The 20,860-nt window shown below is 51.3% G+C and overlaps 1 protein-coding gene across 1 annotated transcript in view; it reads right to left on the bottom strand.

Annotated features, from left to right (window-relative positions):
- The window catches only part of LOC144735180 (protein phosphatase 1 regulatory subunit 16A-like), a 143,024-nt gene that overhangs the window by 42,915 nt on the left and 79,249 nt on the right, over positions 1-20,860 (bottom strand). Inside the window, exon 4 of the mRNA XM_078617633.1 lies at positions 8,572-8,717. Within this exon, the coding sequence (XP_078473759.1) occupies positions 8,572-8,717 (146 nt within the window). The remainder of the gene's footprint in view (positions 1-8,571; positions 8,718-20,860) is intronic.

Genomic DNA, 20,860 nt, shown 5'->3' with positions numbered 1-20,860 from the left:
ACGCGCTTCCAGGAACCAGAAGAAGCTGCCGGGGCAACGCGGAGGAGAAACGGCGGAACGCCGCGCGGATCAGAACGTGGTTGCAAGCCCGTAAACGCATCAGGGGGGAAAAAACAAAAAACAGAAAGCCCCTCAAGTCGACGGTAATATCCAGAGGCAGGCATGGCGATTCCACGCTCTGCCTAACATCATCGTGAACAATTAAATTATTGACAACAATTAAATTCTTGACAATAATGATATTCTTGACAATAATGATATTCTTGACGACAATTATAGCTTTGACAATATTCAGTGGCAATATTCACTGTGTATTGTCAGGATTGTATTGACAGTCTTCACTGTGTATTGACAATATTCATTATTCAACAATATTAAATGATTTTCTTCCGTCATCATGAACAATTATATTCTTGACAGCAATGATATTCAATGCTATTATTAACAATGATATTCTGGTCCACAGGAAAACCACGAATTTGCATGGCACAATGATGTCACGTGACCTATCATGTAACGGCTCTTTTACTCATCTGGCCCAAGGAAGCATCTTAGAAGCTTTTTTTTATTTTCCATGCCAAAGTCGTATTTAATTACGGACGATGATTACTCGTAGCCCATATTTGGATGAAGTTGATGTTGTCATATATGGGTCGGGCAACCCAGTTCCTTTCATCACTGCACTTGATAAGGATTAAATCCGGTCGCTCGCTCGTTCACCAGCGGGCAGTCGCCTCCGTTTCATTCTTCTGTTGCTACTACCATGGTTACTGTTCCCGCAAACGTCTCTCATCGATACCTCCGCTCATGTTGAGGACTCGGTCTAGCAGACTGTCCCATCCACACTGCGTTTAACCGCCACACTGCAGGTCACAACAACACACTCACTCATCCACTGACACGTCACTCAACCACCCACTCACCTACTCATTCATTCAACCCACTCACTCACAACACCCACTTTTCTGCTTCTTCTCTGGCACTGCCACTGCCTCTTTCCCCACGGCATTATATAACCTCGCTCCAAATTCGTGAAGCTTATTACGCGCTCTTATCTATTACAAAATCAACAGTGCTGTTTGTTGGTTGCTGGACACTTTACGTTTTTGGCCGTCGTGCTTTGTGGTCAGGCACCTTGATAAAAAAATATGTATTTTTTATTTGAGCAGGTAAGGCCCGCCCCGATGAGCTATGTAGTTTTTTTGTTTCAGAAGCGACCTGGCCACAAATGATAGGTCAACGAAGTGGCTTATCACGTGGAAATTTATAGCAGCCAAATACTCTAAACGCACGTTTGTAAATTTGGAGGGAAAAACCAGAGGACCCGGAGAGAAATCCATGCGACCCCGGGGAGAGAGACACGCAAACTCCAAATATACAGGTGTCAGGGGGTCAGGATCGAACCCACGGCCTCCTGTATAGCAGGCGAGGCAGCTAACATCGTGCCACCGTGGCGCCCAGATATAGATTGTCCTGAAAATTCGGCAGCCCCATAAACAATTATGATCAATCTGAAAAGATCACACAACATCTGCTCCTATACAAGAGAACAAATAGCATTTGGGGGTCCATTAGCCGCGGGCCGTCAGGGATAAAAACATTATTTCCAGCGGTGTGTCGTTATGAAGCAGGCGAAACCATGCATCGGTGTTGGCCTTCTGTGTTTCACGATTATTACGGCACACTGCATCCGAAAAGGTTATCCTCCCAGTTTTACTTGATAGAAATTATTTTAATTACGCCCCCCCCCCCCCCCGTGACATTTCAACGATGCCGTGCGACGTTCTGCTCAGCGCGCACGAGCCTCCCAACGGAAGGCGGAGGGGGGCGGCGCGCCTATTTCGTTTTTCCCCCGCGGCTGTAAACCAAACGAATCGCAACCCCCCCCCCCCCCCCCCAGTCGGCCGACGAGGCTCCAGACGGCAAATCGGTTTTCGTTTCCCTCGCGAGCGACGTCGCGACGCGAGCGGGACAGAGAATATCACCGAGCGCGGCGACGGCTACGGCCAAAAGCGCAACTCTGTCGTGGCGAGCCCAGACGAGCGAGTCTGAATGAAGCCGCTATGTACTCTGTGTGTGTGTGCGCATCGAGATTATATCACCGACTGACGAAACTCACCTGATGTGGGGGACACCGCGTGCCACGGATACTAAGGAAGTCAAAACAAAGGCCTCTGGTACCTAACGGTGCTGAAAGGGGATTGGGTTCGAGGCAGAGGTCGCAATCGGGTACCCGATACCCGTACCCTAACCGATACCCGGCTACCCGTACCCGGCCGGGTACAGGTACCTGTTTGCGATCCTGGTGCGGCCGGGTGCGGGTAGGCCGTGAGTCACTGGTGAGTAACTGTTTGTCACTCATTTCGGGTAGGGTACGGGTAGGGAACGGGTACCCGTACCCGGCTGGGTACGGGTACGGGTAAGGAATCAAAACTCGTTTGCGACCTCTGGTTCGAGGCAGGGAAATTGAAGGGGTTTGGAGGGAGAAATACAACATGGACAGAGCAGGGAAACGGAGGATGACTGACAGGGAGGTCAGTTGAGATCGGTTCAGCAAAGTGGAAGGTGATTGGCTGGAGGGAGAGTGGGTCAAGGAACCTTCGAGAAAGGGGGCTTGAGGTATATATAAGGGTGGGGTGGAAATAAAGACTACTACTGTTGATGACCGCTGTTTCGGCTGTCACTACATACTTTATGTGTATATATACACTGTACATATATACTGTAAGTATAAAAAGATCCACGGAGCTCACCGATTGGCTGATCTAACAACAGCGAAGAGGTGGACAATGTCTGGCTCTCCTAACGATGCGTGAACCCCCGCTTTCGTCCACGCAGATTAAGACGTCCACTAAATCAATAAAAATAGAACTACGAAAGTGACGTCGGGGAAAGTTTTCAACCCGACGTCACTCCTCTGCCGAGACAAACTTCGGCCTGACTCAGGAATTGAGAAACCGCGCGCATCTCCGTTCGGGGAGAGAGAGAGAGAGAGCGCGAGAGACGGCCCTGCCGAAGTTTGTCGTCAAATCCCGCAGCGGGCAGCCAAACCCCTCCGTCCAAACTAAAACTGCCGATGGCTGCGTTAACCGTCGGCGACTTGCTTCGAAAGGGGAACGGGCGTTAAAGAGACGCCGCGGACGTTTGAGAAAAAGAAAAGTGACGCCGTGCGTGCGTGCGTGTGCCAGCCACAACCGTGGGTCCAGCTTTTGGCGAATTTGAAAGAAAAACAACACATTGGCAGAAGCATCGCTCCCAACTGCAAAACTTAAACAGGAGCCTCCTGGAAAAAAAGAGTCTTGAGACTCAACGATGTTTTCCCGAGGTAAATAAATGTTATCATTATCATCATGAAGCTACAAGTGTTATCAAAGCAAAGCGTAAAACAAAAGGGTGTAAAGACAGCACAGGCGCAATTGATGCTCGAGTGAAGCTGAGAGACAACTAATTTTAATGTCATGGCAACGAACTGTGCATCAGCTATTCACTGCTTTTGTTTTACTTTCTGAATTAAACGTGTTTATTTTCCGTCATGTTTTCGCGGAACGGCTTAGGGCGCGATTATTTATCGCCGATACACTGACAAAGTGATGAAAAGCGAAGGTGCAATTTGAATATGAAAGCGTTTCAATGTGCGATCGTTTTAATTTATCGTGTACCTCTCTTTGCTTTTGATTTATCTGGGACGCGCTCGCTCTCTAGCTCAGGACAAGATCTGGCCGACGGCCAAGCTCAATGCGTGCATTTTTTTTTATGAACCTCGAACTATAACTCCGCAACGCAGATAATCATGTCAGAAGAGCCCAACCTCTACACTCCAGGGGCAATGCAAAAAAGTGGGGATAAATCACGCGGCAGGCGGACGTGGATTCTGCAGATGCATTTTAACAAATTCATTTGGAGGTTATTAATATGCATGAGCAGGGAGCCCGACACGCAGCTCTGAGGGCAAAACTTGTTTTGCGTATTTGCAAAATACTGCGCAGGAGTAATGTTTTCATTTTGTTCTCTATATCAATATGGCCGGTTTTTCTTTCAACGGGGCAGGGTCCTCATGAGCGACACAACGCTGAAACAAAAGTCGTCTTCGTAATTGAAGCTTGTTTACAAGATCAGGATCAGAATCTTTAATTATTCCCGGAGGAATCCGATGTATCATAGCCGCCGGCCCGCCCGCCACTGCCACCCAGACCATCGTCACCCCACCCACCCACCGCCCCCGTTACGAACACTGACAAGACACGAAGGTAATCCACTCATGTCTTTTTCACTTGCGTTGGAAAGTTGTCAAAAACAACAACAACAACAGTTGCCCTTTGGCGCGAGCTGAGTTGGTGAAAGACGAGACTGAGACGGCGAGTGAAGTGAAACATGAAAACCGCCCACGACATCGCCACCGCGATTAAATCGGACACCCGACGAGATCGGCGTTCGGTGGATCTGCCCGTATATTGAAACGGCTCCACCGCCATATTTTGATTGGCTAATCATCCCCAGAGGGCGCTTGCTATCGTGCTGGAAAGACCAGGTGGTGGTGCGCCTGGGCCGAGGAGAAACCGGCGATCCGAGAGCCACAGTTGATGCCGCTGGCGGAGGACAGGGCAGGATGGAAGGAGGCCTTGGTGGAGGTGCTGCCCCCCATGACCCAGTTCAGTTCGGAAAAGCGGGCCGATATGGATTGATTGCTAATTCTAGATTAGAAGTTTCGTGACTGCAAGGATCCATACCCCTCACCCTCTCTATCCCTGGCTCCTCCCCCTCCCTCATCTATATAATCCCTTGTTACTAGCAGCTCTTTGGCCTACTTCAGCAAGCGTGTCTTGCTGTGGTTGTTCCCACCTGATGACGGACGCTTGTGTTGCGCCCGAAACGTCGTGATTTAATTTATTTTATATTTTATACCTACGTGACTTTACCGAAAGAACCAAAGAGTAGTGATTGATAATTATCTGCGTGATCGGTGTTCTGCTCGCAGTCCGCTTTTATCGCGTTACAGCACAATTAATAAAGGACTAAACTATTATTTATTGGACCAGGTAAGGCCCACTCAGATATAAAGCTCTTTTTTTCAGACGCGACCAGGCCACGAATGATGGCTAAACGAAAGTAGATTATTATCACGTGGGCATATACTCGAAATGCACGTTGATTCCAAATGTCCCGGAGAAAAAAATCCACGCGACCACAGGGAGAGAGAGACAGACTTGCAAACTCCAATTATACAGGCATCAAGGTCGGGATCAAACCCACGACCTCCTGCAGAGCAGGCAAGGTAGTTAACATCTTGTCACCTGGGCGCCCTGGCCGGGCCACAGACAGAACGAACACAGGGGCACGTGCGGCGCCGGCGCTGCATACTGAACGCACGCTACCAACCGTGATCAATGACGGAGCCTTCACCTTCCACTATTTGCGGATCCGTCTCAATGTCTAAGCCGCGCGCCAAACGCAATTACTATTTTAACTGCAAAGTTACGGGAAAAGGGGAAGAGAAAAAAATTTAAACTAAATAGAAATCGAGCCGAGGATAAAGTGTCGCCCAATCACTGAACCCCCTTTATGAAATCGATCCATTCTGAGTGGAAATGGTCGCAGTGGCTCAGAGGAGGGGGAATCGTGATTTTTTACCGGATGCTGAGCCAGCATTTGCCAGGGGGGGGGGGGGGGTGGGGGGGGAATGAGTGTCCGAGAAAAACGATGACCATCTCAAATCGTCGCGCACGGCAGATGCGGCGACCTCCGAGACAAATGGAAAACACTTTTTTTAAATTAAAAAAGGCAAAAAGAACGTGAACACAACTTCGTAGCGCGCTCAATTTGACTAAATTCGTCGTCTTCATCTTCGTCGTCGTCTTCACAGTGCGGGTCAGTGAAATGGTGGTGGCAGCCCAAGGCTGCTTCGGATATGACCCCGCCACTCGCTGCTGTTGCCCCTCGCTGATGTGCGTGGGGGTGCAAGACGCGGATCTTCCGCAACAGTCCACCTGCGACGGCCCGTACCATCGCCATCGCCACGGCCACCGGACGACGCTCACCGAAATCAGGGTGACAACAAATGGCAACTTCAACGATGCCAAAGCGCCCCGCCCTCAGGGCCACTGTCGGGAGATCAGTCGGCGAAACTTTCCATCCGCGATTAAAATTTGACTGACAGAACAACACGGCTGGCTACGTACGATGCGGAAGAAGTTCAACATACATGCTTAGGCCGCGGCTGTAAATCAAACTCAACGGGTTTCAAGCACGGTGCGCTCACCACTGTGCCACCGCTCCCCATCATTATTAATACTATTATTACATTCACATTTGCTCGAATGAAGGAGACGCACCTGCGGTAATGTGCGTGGCTTTGACACGCGACGCACAAAGGAGGCCGAGTGTCACACTTGCGTGCACTTGCGCGCGCGCGGGAACTCAGGCAGGTGGGCAGGCATGAATACCCACGACAAGGGGTCGGCCTCAAATCCCACGCCTACCACTGATTGACGCGCAGCATCATCGAGAGCAACCTCTCAATAGAAGGCCGCGGCTTTCAAAAATATTTTCATCTTTTTTTTTTTTTACTTGAGGCATCCAGGGCAGCCTTTGTGTCTTTTTGCGCTTAATCTAAAAATGAAAGATCCCCGCGTCTCTGTCGACAGCTCCAGGTGCTCAATTTCAAGCCGCGCCAAATTGTCGGGGTGGAGGGGGGTGAGGGGGGAGGGTTGAGGGGGATGGGGCCTCGTCGCCAGAACAAAGATTTGAGTCGAGGCCTGGGTCACCGCAGCGAGATCAGAGCCTGCGACGCGGGGCCACGGCCGCCCTGCACGTGACAGGGGCGACTGAAACTGGCGGCCAAGAATCACGGAAACACGAGCAGGCAGAGGAGGCAGAGAGGAGGCAGAGAGGAGGCAGAGAGGAGAGGAGGCAGAGAGGAGAGGAGAAAGAAAATCAGAATCGAAGCTCCGCTTGGTTTGCGGCCGAGATTCACGGGCAAAGAAAGCGTTTGAGCGAGCAAGACGGTGAACAACAATTCGCCAGACGGACGACTCTGCCGGGGGTCAAGGTGGAAGACGTTCGGGTCGGAGGAGCCCCACGCACCGGGATGCTTCGGAGCAGTGGGAGGCAATCGACAAATAACAAATACTCTTCGTGATATTGTGGAGACGCGACGCGGTGCGGGGCCCGCCGGGCGGGCGAGTGGGAGGACACGCGTGCGCCCGGAGAAGCGTTTTTAATCTTCGCCCGTCGGCCGTGGTCACTCGCACCGTGCCCCGACTCTTGCGCCGTGGCCACGAGTCACAACGCACGGGTACCCATCTGAACCGTTGTCCGCACGCCCGCCCGCCCGTCCACCCGTCCGCACGCCCGCCCGCGCTGTTTAGCGCACCGCGCTACAAACCGCACCGGCGGCCCGAGTTCGATCCTCGCTCGTGAACAACAACGGTGGAAAATATTCGAACCGAAATTGGGTCTTCTGCTAGGTCGACTCAGCCTCAAATGAGTACCCGGTGCGGTGTGTTTAAACATCGCCGTTCGGGAGACAAAGGTGACCCGGGCGTGGTGCTTCCCACCCACCCCCTTCATCAGTACTACTTGCTAACAGTACCTTCCACAATACTCTGTTACAGGCTATACGGGAGATCTTTGTCTTCGTATGTGCGAGTCAGTCAACCCATGGCACCTGCTGGGTCCGTCCCGTGACCTCCGGCGAGCGAGCGTTCGACACTTCACGTGGGCTCAAAGCGCACCTGGCCTGGCACAAGCGTCGTGGTGATGTCACCACCACTTAGTAGCGAATGGCGGTTGTTGGTTGTTGCTGTTGCATGTTTGTGCATGTGCGAGAGTGTGTGTGTGTGAGTGTGCGCGCGTGTGTGTGTGTGAGTGCGCGCGTGTGTGTGCGTGTGAGTGCATGTGAGTGTGAGTGTGCGGTAATGTAGCAGTTAGTGCAGTGCACTATGAACCCAGCGACCCAAGTTAAATTCCCGCTCACGGCCAACACTGGTGACGATTATTTGAACCGGTCCTGGGCCTCCCCTAGTTCGACTCAGCCTCAAATGAGTACGCAGTGCGGTGTGTAAACATCGCCACTAGGGAGACAAAGGCGGTGGGGCGTGGTTGCTGGCCACCAACGCCCTCGTGTACCGTTCTGGCCTTCATAGGTGCTCGCTAACAGCACTTGCCCCTACAGTCTGTTAAGGCTATACGGGGGTCTTTTCTTTTGTGTGTGTGTGTGTGTGGGGGGGGTGTTATTTACTCATACTTCACCATGCGGTTTCGTGGTGGTTGTTAAAAGTGGGGAGCTGTAGATGTGGGAGCATAGACGTGCAATACAACAATGCTATTTTTCTGCCATTCTCTGCTGACCACCACGTAACCCAACAGGCGACACGGGGGATGTTTGCCATTTCGCGTGCGTGCGTGCGTGTGCGTGCGTGTGTGCGTGCGTGCTTGCGTGTGCGTGTGTGCGTGCGTGTGCGTGCGCGTGCGTGTGTGCGTGTGTGTGCGTGTGTGTGTGCGTGTGTGCGTGTGCGTGCGTGTGCGTGTGTGCACGTGTGTGTGTGCGTGCGTGTGTGTGCGTGTGCCACTGACTGGCCGAGCAGCTGCTGCACGAGGGGAAGGTTCCCGCAGGCGGCGGCTGCGTGCAGCGGGGTCCAGCCCTCCGAGTCGCGGGGGTTCACGTTCGCCCGGTGCGCCAGCAGCAGCGCCACCACCTCGGAGTAGTCATCGATGCAGCACTGCCGGTGGGCGGGGGGGGGGCACACGGCGGAAACACACGGTGAGGAACGTCGGTCAGCGACGCTGCAGATTCAACATCCTCCCCCCGCGTCGTCATTCGCAGGGCGGTCCCCGACCGGGGGAATCGGCGTTTCGTCGTCGGCCATCAGCGTGGAAGAGTAGGCCAAATACCAGCCTACGGAGCTCCGTCCAGTGGAGGGACGCTCTCCTAGTGGCAGCGGTGTGAGTACTCGCAGGGAGGCGTTTGTCGATCCACCGCTGGATGAACGCATCCCCAAGTCATGGCCCCGATCATCATCAGCCATGGCCGATCTACTGCTGGATGAACCCATCCTCAAGCCACGGCCCACATCGCCATCAGCCATGGTCGATCCACTGCTGGATGGAGGCCTCCCCAAGCCGCTGACAACTACCTCCCGATCCTGCGATGTAGCAATCCACCCGGCACCGCTCCGTCCCCTCGGTGGGGCGTTCCCCGTTCCGTGACCGAGCCTAACTCTGCCACCCTGTTAAAGGCGGCCGGGCGCGGCGTCTGCGACAGTTTCGCCTCATTGGCACGCCGTGTCGGCCTTCACAGGTGCTCACTAACAGCACTCGCCCCCAACAGTCTATGTAAGCTACAGGGAGGAATGGGGGGATATTTGTAATTTCATATCTGCACATATTTGTATAGCTGTGTGCGTTCATGCGCCAGACGCGTATGTTTGTATACGAGGTGTGCGTGTGTGCGTGCATGTGTGCCTGTGCATAGCTGCGTGCGTCCATGCGACCGTGTGTGTGTGTGTGCGCTAAAAATATCCACCACCGATGATGGACCATCTGTCGGCTCCTGAACGCAGATGCCCCCTCTCGGGGCAGCAGCCTACCCCCTTTTGTCACCGCCACTCTCAAATCAATGGAGCGCACCCCCACTAAGATTTCCCTCAACACATTGGTTCACAAAAAGTGTCAAAGTGGTTTCCTCCTCAAATCAGCATCGACACGCTCGCTGCTCATCAATACAGCCCTGGGAAAGTGGTGGAAATTCCACGTTCCTATGGCCCGCCCACCGAGTTTATCCATAGCACAACCACCGGTGACTTCCCCATGATGCGGTATTTTAAAACTAAACTAAAAACATGTTTTTTATTTATTTTACCATGTAAGGTCCACTGAGCTGTATAGCTCTTTTTCAGAAGCGACCTGGCCACAAATGATAGCCCAATGAAGTGGCTTATCATCATGTGGAAATTTCTAGCAGCGAGACACTCTAAATGCATGTTTCTAAATGCGGAGGGAAGAAACCGGAGGACCTGGAGAAAAATCCACGTGACCACGGGGAGAGAGCCATGCAAACTCCAAATATACAGCAGGCGTCAAGGGGTCGGATCAAACCCACGGCTTCCTGCGTACCAGGTGACCCCAGAGGGATGATGGGCAGAGGTTCCCATTCTGTGGTCCACACGGCCGTCGGAAGTAGTCCATGGAACTGTTGCAGACATTACGATTTAGATTTTTTAAAATGTTTTATCCGTGCATGGTGGTGACAAATTTATCTTCAGCGGTTGACAAAAAACCGTGGCTCCAAGAAAGGTTGCGAACCAATGGGCCTAGACGATGAGAACCGAAATAATCTGTCGGAGGAATCGGTGAAGGGTTCTTAACCCTTTCTCTTTGCGATGATGCACGTGTTACATCATCGTCCGTCTTCAGGTTGGAAGACGCACAGAGGCTCCCACAAGGCCATGCGGGAGGGCGTGTGTCACAACCAGCATCAGCAGGCAACAGCCAACTCTGGCTGTCGCCAAATGAGGCTGAAATGGCACTTTTTTTTACATGACAAATCTTACTAATTGCCTGCGTCGGGTGGTGACGGGTTAAACAACACGTATATAATTGCGCGATCTAACCCCAAAAAACACCTCTATTATGGATAATGTTGGTCGCGAAAGCCTACTGCGTTATAAACTTGTGACACAGCTTGGTGCCGCCAGCTATCGTCGAGTTGCGGTTTTGTCGCTACAGTTCTCCGCGGTGAGTAACAACGTCTTTTAAAAACAACGGCGCCTCTCTCAATACAATTAACGCTGAGCCGCTGGGGCGTTCCCGAGAACCATCGGTGAACGGGGACACCCCCCCCCCCACTTGCAGACGTCTCGCTGAACGGGAAAGGGTTAACGGCCGCCGGTGAGAAGAGAAGGAATGGAGAAGCGGCTGCAAAATCGCATGATTAAAACACTCCCGACCAACCTTCGTCATTAACAAACACTGCCCTCTGACTGAACGATAAGCCACATCGTAATCTAATGTCTTGTGTGATGACCCATTTTCGGGAGGCGGCAGTGCTCCGAAGCAAATCTTAAATTAATTAAAACCACCACCACCATTGATTTTTCCATCAGCGTAATCGCCACCGTCACAGATACTCATTACCATCAGCGGGCGCTTATGAAAGAGCATTTATGAGACCGCAATTATTTATCAATTGCTCGCTACACCGCACGTCTCAGCGCGGCCACAGTTTCGCTCTCACAGTGGCGACGCTGCGCATGAGCAGGATTCAGCAAAAGCTCAGGGACCCCGATTGGGACATCGGGGTGCACCGAACGTCCGCCGATTCCGTCAACATTCGCGTGTCATCGCATTGCATTCCACCGCACCTCCATCTTACACCTCTCTCACCTCCCCCACACATCGCTCACTTCTCTCGTCCACGCATCCCTGTGCACTGCCAACGTCTATTCCACATCTCTACGCGTCCGCGTATCCGACGTCTCTCATGCCATACCACTACACCTCCGTTGTCCGAACCTCTTCCGTCGTGTCACTACATCCTTTTTGCATCTCACGACGAGTTTGTAAAACACAAATGAAAAACACGTGACAATTTTCTCCATCGGAGGTGGGGGCGGGGGGTGCGGGTGGTGAACGTGGCGGCCAGCACATCTGCAGTATTCCCTCGCTGTTCAAGAACGTCCGCTATCCGCTCTCCGCAAATCGCATCTGGAACTCAAAACGACCAATGCATCGACAGAGCGATAGAGAAAGTGATGAGATAAATTGGTGAGATCATTTTCATGCATTTAATAGCATTTTTTTTTCGTATTTAAGGTAATTCATGAAAAATGTAGGTTTTCTTAAGCCAATGTCAATATCCGCGAAATTTGCTATTCGCCAGCATCTCCGGAACACATCACTTGCGGATAACGAGGGAATACTGTACGAGTTAAAATAGATAATTTGCGCTGGGGGTCCCCGGATGAGCCCACACGACCCTTGAACTCCCAAGCTCACTACCCGCTCGCGATTACACGCGAGAACACCGTCGCCTCTGTGACAGCGCCGAGGCGATGGCGTTGGCGCCAATGACGGCGTTGGTGGCACCACCGACGGTGTCCTTGGCGTCATCAACGACGTTTGCGCCTCCGTTTGTTCCGGCACCCTTCCCGTGAAAGGCTGAGATCTCTCCCCCCCCGCGTTCTGCGTTGTGTAAATTTGGAACATCCAATTAAAGCAATCAACCTCATTACGGAGTGTAGTGTGTGCGCGCATGAGAGACGCGTTTCGGAATTTATTCTTTTGGGGCGTTGGGATTTTCAGGCCCGATTTAGGATGTTTGCCGCTATTTTTGGGCTTAAATTAATGCAATTTTCATACCTCTCAGTGTGAAATTTTGCAGAAAATTGTAAAACTTTAATAATAATGATTTGCAAAATTCGTCATCCAAGTAATACACAAAAGTGCTTTTTGTAAAGCAATTATTTTCAGAAATTAAGCCAATGCAGGTTCCATGTGTTGTTAAAACGGTGTCATGTGATGACACTTTTGGTGGGAAAAGCACATAAGTGACATCACTTCCTGTGAGTGTCTGGTGATTTGTCAATGTAAGTATCAATATCTGGTTAGTGGTGAGTGCTTACTGGTGAGTGTGAAATGTCTTGGGAGTAGTGAGTCTCGGGGTGGAGGAGGCTCGTGAATGACGCCGCTACTGGTCAGTTGGAGGCAGTCGCCCTCCAACAACAACGGAGGGCAGAGGAGTGACGCTCACAACAATGAGCGGAGCGCCGGGCAGTTAAAATACAGCAAGCCGGCAAAGTAGTGGGGCACAGCTGGTGCATCTGCCCAGGAATCTCAGTGAGTCAACCCACGGCACCTGCTGGGTCTGTCCCGTGACCTCCTGTCAGCGAGCCTTCGACACTTCACGTGGCCTCAAGATGGCACCTGGCCTGGCACAGGCACCGTGGTGATGTCACCGTCACTTCGTGTGCGAATAGCAGGTATTGGTATCGGAGGGTCAGTTGAGTGATGAGTGTTACCTCACCCTGTGTGAAGGTTGGGCTGCCCTGCAGTTTCAGCTTTATCGGGGCTCGTTATGTTTAACTGCCTTGGGAAGGACCTGAGCTGGATACTGCAATCGCAGCAAGAACGTGGGGTCATGGGTGGAGCTGGGGAGTGGTTGATGGCTGATAAGGGAGGGTTTGACTTAAGCGAGAGGGTCCATGGACTTGTGACAATCCAGACAACGACCCAAAACAACAAAAAACACATTTGAGACAAAGTTTTTTTGGGATAAATTACTTGCATTTTTTTTTGTAAGTACATGCCATCGACTTTTCACAGAATACATGAGATTATTTATCATTATTTTATTATTTTCCTTCTATGTGACTTTACCGAAAGAACCAAGAAGATGAATCCCTGCAGTCACGAAAGCTTTAAATCGGAAGGAAAGTAATTAATGTGAGCCGACGGTGAACGAGGTGGCATAGCGGGAGTAGCTGAGAACGTCTACAGAGTTCCCGAAAGAGGCGTGGTTAAGGGCGGAGCCAGAGAGGGAACACCTGCGGTGTAACCTGGAACCGTCGGGAATATTCTGGATGGAGGGCGCGGCCGAGGGTGGAGCCAGGCCGCGCCGAGAGGGATAAAAGGGAAGCCCCGATCACAGATCCGGGCTGTCTGCAGGTGAAGTGGAACCCAAGTGCTACGTCTCCGTCCCTGTCTTCGACATCGTGAGTCAGGCAGCACACGTTGGCTGCTCTGACCCGATTATAGTTATCCCGTATGTAAGATAAATAGGTGTATTGTGGTCCTACGCGTAACAAGAGTGAGAATAGATGTATTTAGTCCCGTGTGTAACGGTGTTGCATAAAGTGTAGAATAAACGATGCTGCCTCCTAAATAGTGTCTCTGAATGACTCACTACACAAACAAAGGGACGGACTCTTGGATTCCTATCTTCACACTGCCAAAATATCATCATCATCATCATCCCTCAACAACTTCAAGCATAGACTACGGATCAGCCTGATGGGTAGCAAAACAACCCAGTAGTCTCCTCCATGTAGCCTAACTCCCGATAATAACAACAACAACCGCCATTCGCCACTAAGTGGCGGTGATGTCACCACGATGCTTGTGCCAGGCTATGTGCACGTTGAGGCCACGTGAAGTGTCGAACGTCCCCTGGCAGGAGGTCACAGGGCAGACTCAGGTGCCACGGGTCGACCGACTGAGATGACTGGCTGATGCACCACCTGTGCCCCCTACTAACTCGCACACATGCTCACACGCGCGCGCGCACACAAACAACAAACGTGTTTTTGTTTTACACTCGCGTGTAACGTGTTTAATTGTAATTAGTATGCTTTGTTTAATTGATTGAACAATCTGTGTTGTACTTGTTTGGGTGTGGTTTTCATGTCAGCCCTCGGCGGTTTCAAACCTCACCTGCATCACCTTTTTTACCTCGAAGGTTTATTATCTGCACTGCACGTCTTTCACTCCTCTTTTTTGTGAGAGTAATATAAAAACAAATACTAGATAATCCACTCCAAGTGTGCTTTCCCATCAACTCTCGATTATTCCTCTCACCGCACCTCCGATTAGCACACATTGGCCAACGTACAGACGCACGCACACACGCACACACACAGCCTTTCGCAGTCATCCTTGCGGGGTGGAGAAGTTTTTGGAGTTTGCTCCGTGGGGCACTTTCATTTTGTAATTCGACGTTAAAAGCCTTGCACTCTAAATAAAACGCGTATGCAAAAATGAGAACGTGACAATTTTCTCCATCAGGGGTTCATTTACAGGGTAGGGGGGGAGGTGGTAGTGTAAAAAACCCGCCGGCCTTCTGACAAAGCGACACTCATCACTCCCCTCGAATGAGCAAAAATAAATCTCTCCCTCCCCTCGTAGGTCATTAAATTAAAAGTAGTTGTCGCACCTAATTACCGTAAGGTTTTCAAAGTATAACCGAAACGCGTTAGCCTTCGGCGATTCACAAATTACCTTGTCGGCGGTTAATCTCCTCCCACAGACACAAAAAACCAATATGCCCTTTTCTCGTTACAAAGACCGCATTTTTTCTTTGAAAGGCCGATAGTGGGTATCTGAGCAGCGCAGCAAGGCTGTGCGGTTATTTCTTTTATATTTATTTATAGCTACGTATTTATTTAATCTGGAAGGCGATGGGGGGGGGGGGCGGCCGACGTTTTGTGATTTCCCTCGCGGCCGAGCGACGCGAGCTGACGCGTCACGCCGGACGCACGCGCGCGACGGTCAGCGCTCGCTGGGCCGGGCTCGCGACGTGGAGGGAGCCGGCTCGCCCGGGTTGATCTCCCAACGCAAGCCACGTTGAAACGGCTTTAACACCTAGGAGGGCTTTCGCGACCAATATTATTCATAATCAAGGTTTTTGGGTTAGATTGCGGAAGTATGAATGTTGTGTCGTAACCCTCCACCACCCGACAAAGCCAGTGAGGTTTGTCACGTCAACAACGCGCCAATTAGTTACTACTTCAGCCCACCAGTCTTAAATCCGCCCCAACCACCCCCCAACGCTCCATCTCCCACGCACCTCCCGCCTTACCACAAACCCCCCCACCCCACCCACGTGCCCTGGTCACCCAACGGTACAAATGGGTTCGCCGCAGGTCGCGAATCGGAAGGTCACGTGCGCTGGGGAACTCCGCGTGCTGCTACATCCCAGGAGCATTGTGGGTGGTGATGACGGGCTTGTGAAGGCCTTCATTCAGCGGAGGTTTTGACCACGGCCGACGATGATGACGATGATGATGATGATGATCGCAACCAATGGGGATGAACTACGGTAAATGACAGAAGATAAATAAGGCCGCAAAGGTGGGGCCCCCAGGGTAAAATGTATAGAAAAATAAAAGTCAGAAAAGTGAAACGAAACTCAGAAAAATGGAACGTTGCATGGCGCGATTGGAACGCGAGCCGAAAAGTGCACACAGAGCACGGTGGAAGTCCACGCTTCGGATCTGCACTGAGAGACAGGAAGGGGGGGACACGTGGGGCACCGGAGATCCGTTCAGAAACGTAAAGCGGACTTGAGCAAGACCCGTCACTGACAGGGGGACGATGGTCAGCGCTTGAGACGAACTTTGGAGAGGCGACCAAGGAGGAAGCACGCCCGAGAGGGCGTCGAAAGCCATGGCGGGGCGATGAAATCGGCGAGCGCAGGCAGCGGCGACATCGTCCGTTGCATCGTAAGACCGAGGGAGATGGTGACGGCTTGGCAGCGACGATAAATGCAGCCCCACGTCATCATCGTCACGATCCATCTCACTCCTGAACGCAAGCCGATCGCATTTCTCCGATCTCATTTCTCCAATCTCATTGCTCCGATCTCATTGCTCCAATCTCATTGCTCCAATCACATTGCTCCGATCTAATTTCTCCGATCTTATTTCTCCGATCTTATTTCTCCGATCTCATTGCTCCAATCACATTGCTTCAATCTCATTGCTCCAATCACATTGCTTCAATCACATTGCTCCGATCTCATTGCTCCAATCTCATTGCTCCAATCACATTGCTCCGATCTAATTTCTCCGATCTTATTTCTCCGATCTTATTTCTCCGATCTCATTGCTCCAATCACATTGTTCCGATCTCATTGCTCTGATCTCATTGCTCCAATCACATTGCTCCAATCTAATTTCTCCGATCTTATTTCTCTGATCTCATTGCTCCAATCACATTGCTCCAATCTAATTTCTCCGATCTTATTTCTCTGATCTCATTGCTCCAATCACATTGCTCCGATCTCATTGCTCTGATCTCATTGCTCCAATCACATTGCTCCGATCTAATTTCTCCGATCTTATTTCTCCAATCACATTGCTTCAATCTCATTGCTCCAATCTCATTGCTCCAATCACATTGCTCCAGTCCTGGGATGCAATGATCCATCTCATTCCCACACACGGGCCGATCTCATTGTTCCATCTCCGCAATGGTCTTCCTTCAAAGTGAATCCGCTCCTTTATTATTATTCCTACTTCTGTATTAGTATTCGTGAATTACATGTCGGAGTTTTGTTGATGATGATAATGGCCATGAGTAGATTTTTGTTTACAAAGACATGCTTTCCTGTCCAATGATTGTCTCTTATTGACTTTTATCAACTAAAGAAAATACTTGTACAAAAGGAGATAAGAGTCCATTACTGTCACGAGTTCTCTTGCGGAAAGGGGATTTAGGATTTATTCACCAATTAGTTTTGCGGACAAAACACGAGTTTATCATCAATGCTAGCGAGATGCGAATCACACTCGGTGTTTTTTATTTATTTATCCAGCCGGTTCCGCTGGCTGCTTATTTATTTATTTAGTCACCTGTACATTTCGCGGTGCAAAAAAAAACGGCGGCGAGTTCAACGCCGCCGGCAGAAAAAAAAAAATCGATGAACAAAACTGTTGATGGAGCGAGCGGCAGTCAAGGGAGGCAGTCTTTGCGCTAAAAACAAGACAACCTCGGGGAGCGGACGCGGAGACGAGACGCGATGGGACGGGCCGTGCTTTAGTCATCAAAGGCCCTGTCTGACGATAGCGATGGTGACAAACGCGGTTACGTTGGCGGCGCGACTGCTAAAAATAAGTCTACCTTTGGCCTCACATTCTTGGACGAACGCAACAATGGCCTGCTGCTAAGGATTGGCTCTCAATAGATTACAACGTCCGCGTATCTGTCAAGGAGTGTAAACCATCATCATGCGAACTCCTTTGTCGTCCTCGCAGCAGCAGCAGCTTCTGGCTGGCCGTCGAACAAAGGCGTCTGTCACCGCATTGTACGGCGCTTTCAGATGCGCTTCTTCTGCGGCCGTCTGGAACGATCTTCCTTCCGATATTAGAAAGCCACTGGAGCTACGTCGTGCAGAGATAGCCTACTGGACACAATCAAAGTGCAAACTGCTTTACAAACATCGTGGGGAAAACTAAACAAAATGTTTTTTTTATTTTACCAGGTAAGGCCCACTGAGCTATACAGCTCTTTTTCAGAAGCGATTTGGCAACAAATGATAGCTCAACGAAGTGGCTTATCACGTGAATTTTTTTTCATAGCAGCCAAACACTGATTGTGGAAGAAAATAACGTGATGTCGATTCCAATTGTGGATGGAAAAACCGAGGGACCTGGAGAAGAATCCACGTGACCACGGGAAAAGAGAGACACACGCAAACTCGAAATATACAGCAGCAGGCATCTGGGCTGCGATCGAACCCACGATCTCCTGCATACCAGGCGAGGTAGTTAACATCTCGCCACCGTGGCGCCCCAATGCTTCACCGCGCTTCAGAAGTGGCCGAATGCTACGCAGGAGATTCAAGAGAGGCGTGACCGCGTCGGGAAATGGCCGGGGTGGTGAACAAGAGTGCAGACGCGGCTAATCAGACGGGACGGAGAACGTGACGGTCGTTTACGCGACGCTGCGCCATGCGTTCAAATATTGCAGTGCGAGCGGGCGAGCGAGCGATAGAGCGAGCGCGAAAGCACGACTGAAAACCGGCGCCGATGCGTTTAAGGGAATGTGTATTTTCGGAAATAATCAGAGTAAGGTCATTTTGGCCCGAATTCTAATTCACGTAAAGTGAGGCGCGTGCTCTCATGAAGGTTATTAATGTCTTAAGGCAAGCGGCGGCTGCTATGTCCAGGAAATTATCTGCGAATTTGATTTATTACGACACATCACGCTTAGACAAATAATAACGCCCCGGCACGGTATGGAAATGAACTGTCGGCAGCCATCCAAGCGGGCCCGAAAATGTGAAATTATTCCTGAGATTCTCATTACAAACTAAAATAATATAAATAGCATTTAGATTGCAATCGGCGGGAGAACGTCACGCGTCGCGTTTTTTGTTGTTTTCCTTTTCCCCCCCGAACAATCCGCTCACGGCTGTCTCTTACATGGCCGCAGCCAAAGCCGCTCCGTGCTCGGAACTGCCGCATTCTATCTCTGCGATATCACCACGCGTATCACGACTGCCTCGTTCTATCTCCGCAATTTCGCCGTACGACTCCGAAATTCGTTTTTTTTGCCGTTGCTTCCATCTCCCGGTAATGTCAGAATCAGAATCGGAATATTACACTGGAGGAATCCGATGAGCCGCAAAGCTCTTTCTCACAGATGTCCAGTCTGGTGAGGCCGGAGGAGGTGCTGATGGGCTAGACAAGTTGTCTTCACTCATTTTCAGAGGGTGGGGACCCGCTTTCGCCGATAAGACATCATCAGTGTGAGAGCCGCCTCACATTTGAAACCGTTGTTGGGTGGATAATGGGGGCTGTTTTAACTGTTGTGCACTGTCGGGGCCGCACGTCAGGGGCCGCACTAAAGGCCACCAGTGGCTGCCAGTGGCCCGCGGGCCTTGCAATGAAGAACGCGATATCGCCGCAAGTCTCCGACATACGCCGGAGACGTACGTCAGAATCGGAATCAGAATATTTACCTATATCGGAGGAATCCGATGAGCTACAAATCTCTTTTTCACACAGATGTCCACTAGGACGTCGACGGCAGGCCTTGAACGTAGAGGGCTGATGCAGGAACGCGTTTCCTCCGGCCTTTGCTTACATTTAATCTTTGGCAGAACGGCCAAAACCTCCATCGCCATTACCACCGTGGTTAACGTCCCCATGACTTTGCTCATTGATTCCTCCGCCCATGGTGAGGACTCGATCTCGATCAAACCGACTGTTTTGCTTCACCCGTACTGTGTTCAACAAACCCCACACTTGCAGGTCACAACAAGGCACTCACTCACCCCACCCACATCTGACTCACTGTTACACCCACTCATTCATTCATTCACCCACCCACCCACTCACCACACTGCAGGTCACATCACTTCCCTTTCGGCTTCTTCCCTCGCACTCCTCCTCTCTTACAACCTCGCTCAGTTCAGGAAACCAATGTACGCTCATATTTTACACATTCAACGGTGCTGTTCGTTGCTGGCCGCTTATCACATCGGGCCTCCCGACACCCCGTGCGGTCAAACATTTCACGGCAAGCCTCCCGATATTAATTGCCTGACCATCTCTGGGGTATTTCGTACACACGCCGTCGGCAAACTTCTCTCCGCTGAGAGCCGGCGCGGGCACACGGCGGCGCTCCGAGGCCCGGTCGCAGCGTAATCCCTGGCAAGATCAACGCGTGGCTCCGTGTGATCTCGGAGCCCTCGAGCGACGGCGCCGCGGCATAAATCCCCGGCAACAATCGATGCTTCTTAACGAACTGTACCGCGCGGTTTATACGGCGCAGACGAAACGTCCCCGACGCACTCAGCTTGCCCCACCGCGCCACCTACCCCCCCACCCCCCTCCCATCGTGCCACCTCCTCCACCCACAGGGCCACCTCCTCTACCCACCTCTCCCCCCACTGCACCACCTCCTCCACCCACGGCGCCAACACGGTTTTGAAACTCCGGGTTTCATAAGCAGAGTCGGACTTGTTAAGCAAACGCTGCTGAGTTGCCAAATGCTACTGGCAAGAGCACTCCATACACAGTATGCCACCCTGTGCAATGCAAAAAGGAATACTAGATGAAACTTTATGGCGCAACTGCTGTGAAGCATCACGTCTCATGACCTATATAAAGATTTATATTTCGGAACAGACCTCCGCTCTTCGTCTGCATCGACAAATAGGGCATTCTGAGTCACCGGCCTTCTGGATTTCGGTTCCATTACTCGACCCAGCGGATTAATGATAGCAAAACGTGGCGTAATAAAAGCCCTGCCCGTTACCCACGTGTGTGCTGCTGGACGGGAGGTGAAGGACAGGACTTGGTGAAGTCACAGCCATCTTCATTGGCCATGCCATGCTGGGCGTGGCCTGTACGGGGTTGCCCGC

This window comes from Lampetra planeri, chromosome 54 (genome assembly GCF_965212315.1).
Source record: "Lampetra planeri chromosome 54, kcLamPlan1.2.h2, whole genome shotgun sequence".
NCBI lineage: Eukaryota > Metazoa > Chordata > Hyperoartia > Petromyzontiformes > Petromyzontidae > Lampetra > Lampetra planeri.
Note: the sequence above shows the minus strand (reverse complement) of the source record. Positions and strands in the feature narration are given on the sequence as shown.